Here is a 14,211-nt window from a genome sequence, read left to right as displayed (position 1 = left end):
AATTATAGATTGACTTTTTCTCTTTAGTTTTACATTGTCAGTACTCAAAGCAAAGCTAAACGCTACAAGCAGAAATAAATGAAATTGGATGTATACTTATCAGGCCATTTGGTAAAAAACCCATCTTTTGCCAGGAGATTAAACAGGAAAAATGGTTTTCATAGCTAAGCATTTAAACTTTTAATGAATTTTCTTCTCCAAGATGTTTTTCTCCCCTCCAACTTTTTAAAACTATTGCTGAGGAAGAAAATACATTAAAAATGTATATATAATTAGGTACTATTTGGGGTCCAAGTGGAAATGGGCCTTACATTTCTAAAAGTAGATTTTATTCTTCAATCCCTCTTCTCTAGTCAAATGTTCCACTTCAAAAACTTATTTTATTATCAGGGAAGAGAGATTATACAGAAAAAGCAAGTTGAATCCTTTCTTATTCTATAACCCTGAACTTGAACTTTGAAAACTTGCTCCCACTGATTGTAAGGGAAGGAAATCCAGTGACAGGAGAGCCCATCCACCTCAGCAGTGACGCAGAAGAGCTTCCTGGAGCCAGGGAGCTGGAGCTGCCACCGTCAGAAAGATGGCACTTCAGATGAAGGTGTGACAGAGACCCACCTGGCGTGAGGGAAAGGAAACGAACACAAGTCGAGACTTTCCAGTCCCTCAGTTCTCCCATGGCCTCAGACTGGAAGTCTTGCTGCTGTCTTTCAGAGAGAAAGACTAGCGGTGACCCTTCTGGGTGTGCGGCAGGGGGAGGGGGGCAGGGTGTAGGGGGAGGGCCCCAGCCGTCTTACTGAGGGCCTGCAGGAGAGGGTCAAAGGGTCAGGAGGACAATGAGATCTGACACCCTGGGCCCCGCAGGATCTCCCCAGCTTTACAGAGGCGGAAACTGGTCCCCCTTCATGAACCTCACCATGCTGTGGGATGAGACTCTCAGGTAACTGAACTGGAAAGATAAAAAATAACCATCTCCAAAAACTGGATTCTCACAGAACAGAAACTCCCTTTGTGTGAGGCTTGCAACAGGCTCACTCGAGTGCAGGGCAGCAGGTTTCAGAACCTCCTCCTCTTCTCGGCGACCCGGTGCCCAGAGTTCCTAAAAGGACGGGGCTGTCTGAACAGCCAGATAAGAGTATACCGCACATCTTTTTAAATGACAGAAACTTTTGACTTTCATAAACCTGCACTGCTTATTATTCTGTCCAGACCCAAGGGGTATAGAATCAACTTTAGTCATCTTTCATAAGCTGGGAATCTAATTTTATGAATTTATTCTCAGACATAAATCAGGTAAGGCAGAAGTAGATGGATGGATCTTTTTTAAAAGAACTTGGGCCCCCTGGGTACTTTTAGCAGACTGAGCATTGAGAGATTTACAGGGATAAAATTCTTTACAAGATTAAGGAAGAAGGAAATGAAACCAAATCTGTCATTTCCAGATACTCACTTTCATTAATTCTTTCAGCAAAAGGACATTGGTGAAGGAAAACCAGAAATGGTTTTTCAGTTGTTAAAGTGGTTAAAGACCAGGGAACCCTGGAGACGGAGACAAAACAACAGTGTTTGCTTTTCTTCACAAAGCTACCTTGTACCAGCAAGACTTGGGGGGGCTTCTGGGTGGGAAAATAAAAATAGTGCTAGAAGGACTTTTTTGAAAAACCTTGCATTTTGGCAAAAACCAGTAACACTCTTTCCTGTGAAATCTACTTGCTTCGAATCTCCAAAGGTTACAACACGGCACTGGAGAGGCTTGGCCGTCACAGCTTCGTGGCCGCGGTTCCTGAGGACCGAACCCTGCGGCTGAACCAGCGCAGCTGCCGTCTGCGCCCTCTCCCTGCGGCAGAGTGAAGAGCCTGGGGGGCCTGCAGGCCCGCGGTGGGGGTGCTGGAGACCACTCAAGGTAAGAAGTAAAACATGATAAAGCAGATTCAGAAGCAGATGACTTCCAAGCTCATTTCTACAACATCCTCTCAATTTCCATCTCTCCAAAAGGGACCCTGTACTATGATGCCTGATGTTTCCTACAGTTTGACAAAAAAAATACACATTGAACGCAAGAGGAAGCACGGCTTCTGCTACACGTGCGACGGTCCAGCGGCTCTGCTTTCACCGTGGGGCCGGCTGCCTTGTCTGCGAACGGTGCTCCTGCCGGCTGCAGTCAGCTCCCCGGGGCCAGACGCTCCAGCCCCAAGCAGGCAAACCTGTGCCCATCCCAAGCCCCCGAACGTATTCTAATACCACATATCCTGATTGTCAGGCCTGAAAGATTCTCATGTATGTACATTAGGCTTAATGCCATGAGACCACATGACTGGAGATTGTTTTTGTTTTTGCTTTTTTATAAGAGAAGCTTGCTCACTCAGGAGACAATGAGGATTTGGTTTAAACGGAAGACCAGGAGGAAGCTGACATACTCCTCTGCTCTATATCCTTGCGAACACTGCCTTGAAACCTACGGCCCCTTCTCCGCGTGCTGACTTTTGCGCTGCCTCAGTGTGTCTTCGGCCGCCTCCGTGCCCGGTGAACGGGGCTGCTCAGGGGCACCTCCCTCGGTCGCCTCAAGTTCGACTTCCTCCCGGGCCTCCCTCGGAGGCCCCGGGTCCTGCGTGTCACCCGTCTCCTCATCCACACCCGCAGCCAGGTTGTCCTCCTCCTCTTCTTCCTCCGCTTCGTCCTCATCGCCGAAGTCCTCCTTCTCCTCTTCGTCATCTACAAGGCTGTCCTTGTTTTCTTCTTCATTTGAATCATCTTTTTCTTCCTCCACATCCTGCAGCTGGTCGGCCCTATGAGCCTCCTGGGACTTCTGATTCTGCTCTGTAGAGGGAAGAGAAGGGAACGGCCTCTGGTCACTCAGCAATGAAACAACTGTGTTTGCCTGTGAAATAAAAAAAGGGGGTGGGCACATGGTGGTTTTCTCCATATTGAAGCCACTATTACACAGGACGGACCACGGGTTGGCGGCCCAGCCCCGTCCAGCGTCCAGGGCTTCCCCATCCCTCTCAGGAAGATTTCTCTGACCGTGTTGACTCGGGCAGAGCGTGTGGTCAGGGAGGGCAAAGGCCCTGCACGCTTTGTATTCTATACCTTTCAGAAGACTCAGCGACCCACTCACTGGCCATGGTAATCCCTTCACCGTGACAGGCTGGGCCAATCAGAGTTCCCGGCAGTTCTGGCCAGAGTCAGGAGGAAAGGCTTTCTCTTTCCACAGCGATCGCTATTGTGGTGACAGCCAGTCATTCAGTCACATGGAAAGAGAGATCTAACATCCCTTGGGCTGGGCTTGAATCTAGAACCTCCCTGGAGTGTCAGTTATGTATGCTAATAAATCTTTCTTTTTTTCCCCCTAAGTTACTTTAAATTGGCTTTCTGTTACTTCTAAGAGTTCTATGGAACATAACAGACCTTTTAATTATAGCTACCTTCCTGATTACAACATTTCAATCAATGACGTACTGCGGATACCACAGCAGACCCTTAAGATTATAATGGAGATGAAAACCTCCTGTCCTAGCCCTCGTGGTGCGGCAGCTGCACTGTGTCACCTGTGTGTGTGCTGACGCCAGGTGAACAAACCCGCTGTGCTGCTGGCTGTGGAGACGCACCCCACGCAGCGCCTGCAGTGGACTGTGTCCTCTGCGCATGCGTAGGTGGCTCTACGCGATGTCTGCACAAAGGCCAGGTCACACCTGACAGTGTATTTCTCACAAGCCCCGTAAGTCCTCCCGTGCTTCAGTGGTGGTGCGCTGCTGTATCTGTGGAAATCTTAAAGCCTTGACAACTTCAAAATCAAAAAGAAATATAAGCTTATTTCAACTTTAACATAAAATTGGACAATTACAAAGTCTCATAAAAGTCTTCATGCCAAGTTTCAAAAATAGGATTGAAAACATGCACCTTCAGTGCTCCTTGGTCCCAGTGTGGAACAATACAAAGATTTCAGAATACGTCTTATAAAGCACTTTGGATAGTTACTGGCACACAGCAGAGACTTAATAAATGGGAGTTCCCCTCCCTCCTTTTCATTCCAGTCCTGAATGAAGAAAAAGGGTGTCAACTGACTCATACGCTGAAAGGGGTAGAGAAATTGCCGCAGTGAAACATTCCTTAATTCAAGAGAGAAAGTGCATTTTTGTTCAAGTCTGTCTACAGAACACATTTCAAGGAATCAGGTAGCGGTGGCGGTTTGGTGACTGAGCAGGTTGGGGAATACCCACCACCCACATGGGCACAAAAGGGCACGGCACAGAATTCCACACACACTGCCGCACGAGGCTGTCGTACTTACCGGCGTGTTCGGACAGATGCCTGGGGACTGACCCACAGAAACATTCTGAGATCAACACCAAGACCTGGAGGGGGGAAAGGTGATTTTACAGTGAGGAGACAGGACTTTGATCACCGAGGAACCTCAAAATTAAGACTAATGGACACAAGCCTCCACTCTGTCTTTCATTAGCTACGTGGCCCAAGAAGCCACTTAACTGCTCCCTCAGCTGCACTTTCTCTTTAAAAAACGGTGTGGGCTAGCTTATCATCAAGGTCTGTTTTATGTCCAACAGTGCGTAATTCTGCTACAAAGTCTTTCTGTTCAAAAACTGGAAACAGAACTCTTTCATTCTCTCATATTCTCTCAGTTCTAGATCGATTTTTCTGGCCTGGGGAGCCATTCCCTTGGAATGTGTCACTTTCTGAGCCACTCAGAATGGCACTGTTTAATAGCAGGTACATAGGAGAACGGTTCCTTCCTCTTCCTCTTCCCTTCCAGGCTTTTATTTTCAGGTTTCAGCTTTTGCCCAGGGAGGTGCAGGTGGACGTGCATCTAACTGAGGGGAGCAGATGGATTTACTGCCTTTCACGGGCAGTGACATGCTGAGTGGGAGGCTCTGAGCTAGCCACTGGTCTCGCCACTGGTCACCAGCATGTAGAAAAATAATCTACCTAAGCAGCAACATTTCAACGGTGTCTCTATCACCTGAGATGGAGACCAGACAATAGAGGGGAAACATTGTGTTTTCCACTGCCTTTCTCCTTGTCTAGAGCTTTGCTTTCCTAAGCTTCAGAGCAGAGTCACTGCAGCATAAAATGATGCTGCCAGAGTGATTTGCTACTAGGGATCTTTCCATATCGGTTTAAAATCCAAAATATATACTTGATCTCTAAAACCAAGCCCTTTGTTTTCATGTGAAAACAACATTTAGTAAAATATTTCAACCATCACTAGGTTCAGTCAAGAAAACAAACAAAAATCAAACCAGCAGTCTTGCTTTACTTCCCTCCCATCTTTTAAAATTAGGCAGAAATAGGAAACTTAATAGTCAGGCTTACAGGAAACAATGACTTGATCAGGAAATTCTTTTCCATGAAACCATCCTGCCGCTCACAGCCACTACACAGGTTAAAGGCCACGAACACTCTGAGAGGGAAGGAGAACCTCCAAGGTCAGCAGGACCCAGCCTCACCCGGCTGCGGGCCCAGGCTCTACTTTCAGCCCCAGCCCATGGCAAAGATGACTCAGGGTGCTAACCTGCACCCCAGGAGATCTCACACAAGACAAAAACTCTAGTCTTGTGTGTTTTAACACATTGGAGCGGCAGAAAAGGCATTTTAAGTAGAGATATGTGTATGCTATTCTATGAAATTGTATTAAACAGTTTGAGTCTATTACTATTTTGAAATTATTATTTTGTTTTTAAAAAGTTCTCTTCCCAACTTCTTTTTCCCTCCAACTTCTTATAAAGAAGTAATATATCACTTAATCACTTGAACAGTCTTGAATCAACTCTCTTCTTCCTTTGGGTCAAGCCTCTAATAACCCTCCTACACTGATTATTTTAATCTAATTTTCCAAATAAACATAGGGCATAGGCAGGCCTGATGTTATTTCTTGAGCTTAAATTCAAACTCAAAGATAAGATTTTAAAACTCTTTATGCTGAGAAGACTTCTCAATGGTCTTGCAATAAATAGGCTCACGCTCAACCTATAATCCCCATAACTCCAGCTCAGAATCTTCTAGAATCTCATGCTGTTCCCTCTACAAGAACCTCCTACTTGTGCGGCTCCAGAATTCACCACAAGAAAAACCTACCACTAGACAAGTAAATGGGGGAAGTACATTTACATCCAAAGTCAAGTTTATATAGAAATTCAAACTCTTTCAGGCTAGAGCATTAGAGACATGTTAATAGCAGTAAGATTAATGCATCCGAATGAACTGTTCCTAGGACCTAATGAATGACATCGAAGCCCTACCCCGACCCATGAGATTAGCATCAGCGGTCGAATCTCAGATACAAACCAGAACAGGAAGTAAGCGTGCTCATGGCAAAGTAAAATTGAGTCTCCTTGGCTCCCTGGACTTTGTCATACTAACTTAGGACTTGCTATAAAGACAACTGCTAGTTTTTAACCTTATTTTTAAAAACACTTCGCTGAAGAGCCAAAATTCATTATAAAATGTAAGGACAGACATTTAAGATAACCTTAACTAAAAGTCCATCCCTTTTATGTAAATTTTTACTAATCATCACTTATTCCTATCATATAGCATTCAGACGCTATGTGACTGATATGTAGTATAAGGGCTCCATCAGGTCGGCACTGTGTGCGATCACAGCTGACGGGCTGTCCTGGAAACTATCAATTAAAATATGGTCTCTCTCTCTTCTTCCATCATTGCCTAGCATACATCTTCATAATATTTAAGGGACAGGATTAGGAGCAATGATTCAATGAATTTTCCATTATATCTCAAATTACCATTGAAAGCAAATCAGACAAGCAAATACTACCTAACTGCTTAAATTACACACAAAATTATGTTCATTTATGTGCTTTTTCCTTCTTGGCTGCTCCACAGTTTTTCATGAAACAGAAAAAGAGACTGACATTCTTTCTTACCAGACCCATGAAAAGGCCAAGGATCAAGGTGGCCATGATGAAAACGACATAAGAACACCAAGCAGGAATTCCAAGGGTCACTGTGAAATAGTTGTGAAGATGCTGTAATAACAAGAAAAAAATTACTTATAATAAGGACCAAAAGTGTTTAAATCTGCTTCTTTAGCTATACTTCTAATCTACTTCTCAAGCCTGCAAATTGTTTCCACATATAAGAACTCCCACAAAGGTGATCCTGTTGTTTATGCCTTCATGATTCTTCAAGGACTAGTCAAACTTTACAACACTGAGAATCTGAGAGTAATACTCAAGGTTATACCTAGTGTGAGATATATTTCTTTGGAGTTCATGACCTGATAGAACTCTGGTAGAAGGAGATGCCAGAGTGCCTTCTTCCATGATGACAGATTTTTTGGTCACGCTCTGCTAATAATTATATATTCCTCAATTTTTTACTCATAATTTGGCACACATAAAAATGTAACTTCTTGGGCCTTGACCAATTTTTAAGTAGAACTAAATATACTACTTACAGAATATCAACCATTTCAATGTCTCCATACTTCCTTTGTCTAGTTGATACTGATTTCTCTTTCCCTATCCATCCTTAACAACTTTCCTAAATCATCATAAAAGCTAAAATGTAGTATTACACAGAAGGTTTTCCCAGATAATTCATTCTGAGGAAGTGAGATTTCATCAGGCTTTGAGTACAGTGTATGTCCCTTTATGCCTACTGTTCCCTGAACTCTACTTGATACCAAAGACCAACAGAGAATGAAGAGATGCAACCTGAGCTAGAAATCAGTTCCATGCTGAAATTACACAGAAATTACAGGTATGACCTGGTAGTCTGGAGTCGAAGCCCACTGATATGTGGACGTTCAGGAGCCATGCTTCCTCAGGATGATGCTTCAGTCATCATTGGTTTTAGGTCCCTACTGCTTCAAAAATGGCCACTTGCTATGATCCCAGCAATTACTGGGCACACAGTGAAATGGAGCCACATGGATTGTCATCAGCTGGCAGAGAAAGCAAGTGAATGACTTGTCCAGAACAGATGAGGCAGCTAAACATGAGTGTAAACCCTATTTTACTTTAATGTTGTATTTCTCGAAATCTAATAAGTTACTCAAGTATCTCCCCTTGGTTTCTCAGTTCATAAATGTCAATACAATTAAATAATATATTTCATCCTGGCTTAAGTCTGAATGATAAACAAATAAAAAAGCTTATTCAACTAATTAGAAAAATCTGAGATCTCTTCTCTCCAATTTCTTATTCAGCTGAATAGATAGTTCCAAAGACTCAGCATGTATTTTGAACACTGACACGTAATCAAAGTGTTTAATAAATAATTGCTAGGTAAGTAAAAGATACCAGCAAATCCTCAAACTACTGATAGGAAATGCAAACAACCTCTGATTTGTAAAACTTTCAACTGTTCTCTGATGACTACATTGGTCATCACTCTCTGTTCAGCCAGGACAACTGTTTATTAAGAATAATCCAGCCCTGGCTGGTATGGCTCAGTGGGTTGAGTGCTGGCCTGTGAACTGAAAGGTCTCAGGTTCGAGTCCAGGTCAGGGCACATGCCTGGGTTGTGGGCCAGGTTCACAACTGGGGGTGTGCTGAGAGGAGGCGAAATAAATATTGGGATATTAAAATGTTCTTTTGTTCATACCCTTTTCAACAGAAGTTCTAAAATGTACTGCACAGGTCCCTCCTTCAGAAAAGTCTATGTATTGAACACAGTCTATGCTTTTTTTGATGACTCAGTGCTATCGTCAGGGTTCATCTCTGAAATGTGCCGGAGAATCAGGAGACAGAGAAAGCAGTCAGCCTCTGTGCCGACCCACCAATGTAGGAATTCTGGGGCTTGCTGTTTAAATAATATCTGCCCACTTGCCTTACTCATATGGTTGGAATGAGTAATGCACAGTTTTCAGTCCTTCTAGACAGTATCCTTGCCTTTCCTGTAAAATAAATGACTTAAGTAACCCTCAAGAAACTTTCTATTTTCTAGAATGCAGTAAATGATTTGCCTCTGCGTCATGTACATTCTGACTCACATTTCTTAGCACAAACTATTCTCCACCTTCAATGTTCTTATATCAACTTAGACTTTAAAGGATTTGTTTGAGCTTCTTTGAGAAACCCTGACAGAACTGTGGTCTTTTAGGTGATTATTAGTACAGTCTCATTAATCAAGCTGTATTTTCACAACTTAATCAAGTTGTATTTTCACAACTATTTATATATATATATAAATATATTTATAAAGATTTATTTATATATTTACTTTATCTGACTCCACAATGGTTTTAGAGTGCCTTAAGAGTGTTGAGGTTCTTGCCCTGGCTGGGTAGTCCAGTTGCTTAGAGCGTCATCCTGATATAAAAAGGTTGAGGGTTCTATCCCTGGTCAGGGCACATACAAGAATCAACAAACAAATGCATAAGTAAGTGGAACAACAGATCGATGTTTCTCTCTCTCTCTCAACAGAAAATTTGTAAATTAAAAAAATTTGTTTAAAGAGTGTTGAGTTCTTGGTTATAGATACCTGATGTTTATATATGGTTTTATATATATATATATATATATATATATATATATATATATATATAGGACGTAGTTTTTTTATCATTTTTGGATAGCATTAGAGCAGAATACACAAGGACATTCCAACCAGTGGTCCGGTGAAAAAGGAATGGAGGCGGGCCAACATTCCTCGGATCCATTCATGGATCACAGGTAGGGCCTTCCCTCCCCACGGAGGCCGGAACTGCCTCTGAAACCTGAACTACTTACTGAACCAATGCAGGTCCGATTAGGTACTGCCCACAGCACCCACCCATCCTGCTCAGTGCAGGGTCTCATTCAGAGCTGGGATGGCCCATAAGGGCAGAGAACCTTTTGAATTTATATCCCACCTATGTCACAGGATATACTGAGGGAGTTTGACAAGCCCTACATTCTTCTCGAACACCGATCCAAATCCTCAAACTACGTTCTCTGTGTGGCAGCAGCTCAGGGACTTTTCCAGGGATGGCCTCGAGGTCACTTCCCCATCCACGTCACACCCTCCTGAACACTGGCAACAAGACACACCCTTGCAGCCCCCGTCAGCACTAAGAGATAGAACTAATGGATGTGTATCATCTCGCCTTCATATTGTTCTAGATATTAGGTACCAGAAAAAAAAAAGCAGTAAACGAGACACCACTATCTATCTAGGGGAATAAAATACCAGGGATATTTTAGAATTTTAAAATATACTCTTACTATTTTCCAGTCTAAATACTCATGGCCTTTAATTCTCATCATGTGACATTTACAAAGTATTAGATCTCCTCGAACACACAGATTATCCTCCCAAAGATTCAGCACAGCTTATTGTAGCTAAAATTTCCCATATGCCTGCACCAAAAAGTAACAATGACTAGAGAGGAGTTACTATATTAGCTCAGTGAGCAGCACACATTCACCAAATCAAATAAAATAATATTTAAATACATTCAACTTCTAAATCTAGTTAGCAAAAGTACACATTGTAAACCACCATAGAACCCAATCTTAAGACTGCCATCAGACTTTGTTAAAAAATAAATGAATAAAAACAAAAATTCCTTGTTGCCTAATCAGAGTGGAGAAGTAAAATAATGATGACAATAATGAATGGCAATAACTAACAAAAACAGTTATCAAGTATGTACTAGGTGCCAGGTTCTACCCTAAGCATTCAGTGTTCTAATAACAACAGTTTACACAGGAAGAACAAATGGGTTCAGAGACATACACACAAGGTGGAAAAGAGAAAAGACAATGCTTCCCTGCATCACTGCAGACAACTGCAAAGAGAGATGAGAAGCCAGGGAGACCAGAAAGTCTCTCCAAACATTTGCCACAGACAAAAATCTCAACCCCAGATCCCTGACCCTGACTGTGGTGCCGCTTTTAACAGTGTTGCTTCCCAAGGTCAGCCTCCTGCCCATCACTCTCATGACATTACCCCCACCTCCTTTAGACTAACATTTTTCATCAAGGTGAGTCACTTTGTAAACGCTGAATGCAATGTAAAGAATACGACTACTATAAATAGAAAGTCAGTATCAGCTCTCTATCTAGAAGATGTCTACTGAGACTGCCCTAGCTGTCCATCTTCCAGGCCTCAGCGACTCCTGTGAGGCAGGCAGACGTCAAGACTACACATGAGGACAGGTATTATAGCTAAAGTGACAATGACTTCTTCTATATGTCCATATAAAAATTAAAATACATAGGGGGATACCTCCATGACTAGGATGGGAAAACAACTTAAATATTGGTGACGGAAAGAACACTTGAGATAATCTACCCTTCCCCGACACTGTGGTACAAATTGCCTATCAAGGATTTCTAGGATTCCAGCTGACAGCAGGAGTTCACAGGATCTGGCTTATAAATTATTCAGAGGACTTCCTCACCGCAAGTGTTTACCCAAGCAACAACATATGGGAGGCTGGAGTAGATTTAAGAGAGCCAAATGCAGAATCAGACGAACGCCCCGGGTTCACAGGCACTCAGCTCTGTGGCTGTCTCCTCACCGCATGGTCCCGACACCCTGAGGAGCAGCTTTCATTTCCGAAATACCAGGCCCAGCAAGCATGGCTTCACTCCTAACTCCTCAGGCAGAAACCCAAGGAGTTTGAGGAATCAGTAAGTCAGTGGGCTTTGGTCTTCAAGATAGGGCTCATTTTCGTTTTATCTTTTTCACACAGAAAAATTAGAAATGCAAAGAAAGATAAAAATGTAAAAAAATCAGCCATAATTTCATTATCAGCAACAGCCATTATTGATATCTGATGTATCTCTCTAGCTGTTTTCCTACACACAAATAAAAACTCTATATAAACATAACACTCTACATAGTTTTATCTTTACCCGCTGAATAATACGCCATTTTCTCTATGGAAATATTTACATTAACCAACTGCCCACCCAGGGGAGACTTTTGTTGTGGAAGCCTGATTCCCGGGATAAAGGAGACTGAGGATGGGCATCCACAACCTTCCCTCACTGGCATTAGCCACTCTCCTCCCTTCTTCCATGTTTTTATCGTCTTTCTCAGAGACTTTTTACTCTTTTATTTCTAGCCCTATTTTCTCTCTCAGTCTTTCTTTCTCCTCCATCACATGCTGTGTTTCTTCTGTTCACTGTTGACCTGGTTACACTACGGTATTTTTACTGTCTAGACATGAGTTAAAAATGGGTTATATTCCCCACAATCATACATCCGGCCCTGATGAAAGGATCTTGGGCAAAGAGGAAGAGCCAGTTAAATAAGCTACCTGAGTGGGCTGGGTGGTCAACCTGGACTGTCTCAGTAAGTGGTTCTGTAAGAGCAACATGTTAAGACTGCGCCTAGCGGTTAAAGTACTGGGTTGGCCACAAGGTCTGTTTCATTTTCTGTGTAAAATAAAAGGCACATTTTTCATTCTCACCAACCACTTTATTGATTTGGATGTTTTGAGTATGTCAATCATCTCCTGCATGGTAGAATGCTGACTTGATGTCTTGATTTGATCACTATCAACTTCAACTGGTCTACCCGACTATGGAGTGTCATCCAGCAAATCTCCAGCATGAAACTTCGCAAAACACTTTTGACCACGTTTGATCAGTCACAGAAACTTCTCCATACACTGCACAATTCTTTTTTGTGTGTTTCAGTTGTGTTCTTACCCTTCTTGAAATAGTAAAACATAACATGCCAAAGATGTTGCATGTTTTCTTCCATCTTCAATATAAAAATGGCTGCACAAAAATTCACTAATCTCGGTACCTTTTTTAAATGCGCACTGACATGACAGCTATCACAAAACATCTAACAAAAGTGTTTCAAATGAAGTGAAAGAAAACTAAGCGCTACTACAGCCATCTTACAGGAAAAAAACCAACAAACTTTTTGGCCAACCCAGTAGAAACCAGAGACCAACAAGTAGCCAAGGACTGGATCCCACCAGGCCAGAGATCTTACTCTCTGCAAACAGACAAGGGGGCTAAATTCTAGAATCACAGGTGCTATGAGCCCTTCCCAGAGATTTCATGAAAGGCTGGGAACTTGTTTTGCAGAAATAAAAAACCCCAAAAAGTTGCTAAGATGCTTGGGCAAGCCATGCGATGATACAGAGGCTATACCAGAGCTCTATTACATGTTTTTAAGGTAACATATATATACGTGAGAAGATCAAAATAACCTACAAACCTACCCTTTATGTTCTCTTAGCCAGGTGCACTCCCCTCCCCCACCTCCACACACAATCTACAATCAGAGCAAATATATGAGTGATCCCAATAAATATAAATGGACGAAATTGATCAGTTAAAAAAATTAATTCTTGCTATATACTTTCTACAACACTCACTAACAAAACTACAAAAGGATTGGCAGTGGGAAAAAAATCCCGGCAAATGCTAACAAAAAAGAAAAAAATATGGTTTTAACATTAGATAAAAGCAACTTTATGAAATGTAAAATGAAAAGTTTTATGTGTCAAATTTTATAGTTTATCTTATAAAACTATCTTTTTGTTCCTTTTTAAATGTCTGTAAAAACATTCTAAATATACATATAAACATCGTATGTACTCTACTCATCAATAACTAAGCCAGTGTCTTAACTGGTTATTCAGAGATGGACCACACTCTCTTCTCCAAACGGCTCTCTCTGCAGCCCAGAGCATCCACACAGAATCCATCCGCACTGCCCACGGCTGGGCACTGCGCATACACAATGATAAAACCACCTTTCCTGGCCTTGATGTGACAGTGCACGTTGTAATCATTTGCCTGATCTAATAAAAAATTTTAAATTCTTCCTTAATTGCTTGTTTATCCAAGTACTAAATGCCAAGTTATATGTGATCAGGGCAATCATTTCTCTGATTACTATATTTAAATGTAAAACACTTTAACAGTGCGTGACAGCCATGACTAACTTCTACCTAAAGTGCACATTAACCCATGGAACAAAATTCATCTCTTGACCTGCACTTATTACAGGTTCTGTGCTAAGACCTTGTCTCAGTGATTGCTGACATCCATGTATTATAATTACCCTATTAAATTGGACGTTATAAGGCTAAGGCTCTCAGGTGGCTACCAGGAAATATGTATGACTCTGTCGACCTTTAGTACCAACATACTGCAAACCACAGATCCCTTACTCTCAATTCCCAGTTGCAAATTCATAAATCTCAGCCCTTGATTAAACTTCTCATCATATTAAGAAAATAGTAGAAGGAAACCATATGAAACTTATACTACCTGG

General features: G+C 42.1%; 1 protein-coding gene across 1 annotated transcript in view; it reads right to left on the bottom strand.

The window, feature by feature from the left end:
* Positions 1-324: 324 nt before the first annotated feature.
* The window catches only part of TMX4 (thioredoxin related transmembrane protein 4), a 40,887-nt gene continuing 27,000 nt past the window's right edge, over positions 325-14,211 (bottom strand). The window contains exons 6-8 of the mRNA XM_037147762.2: positions 6,900-7,001; positions 4,286-4,349; positions 325-2,814 (exon numbers count right to left, since the gene is read on the bottom strand). Of these exons, the coding sequence (XP_037003657.2) occupies positions 2,453-2,814; positions 4,286-4,349; positions 6,900-7,001 (528 nt within the window). The 3' untranslated portion in view covers positions 325-2,452. The remainder of the gene's footprint in view (positions 2,815-4,285; positions 4,350-6,899; positions 7,002-14,211) is intronic.

This window comes from Artibeus jamaicensis, unplaced genomic scaffold, assembly GCF_021234435.1.
Source record: "Artibeus jamaicensis isolate MK-2021 breed Jamaican fruit bat unplaced genomic scaffold, CSHL_Jam_final contig_685, whole genome shotgun sequence".
In the NCBI taxonomy this organism is placed as follows: Eukaryota; Metazoa; Chordata; class Mammalia; order Chiroptera; family Phyllostomidae; genus Artibeus; species Artibeus jamaicensis.
The sequence above is the reverse complement of the archived record's forward strand: the minus strand, read 5'-3'. Positions and strand labels throughout refer to the sequence as shown.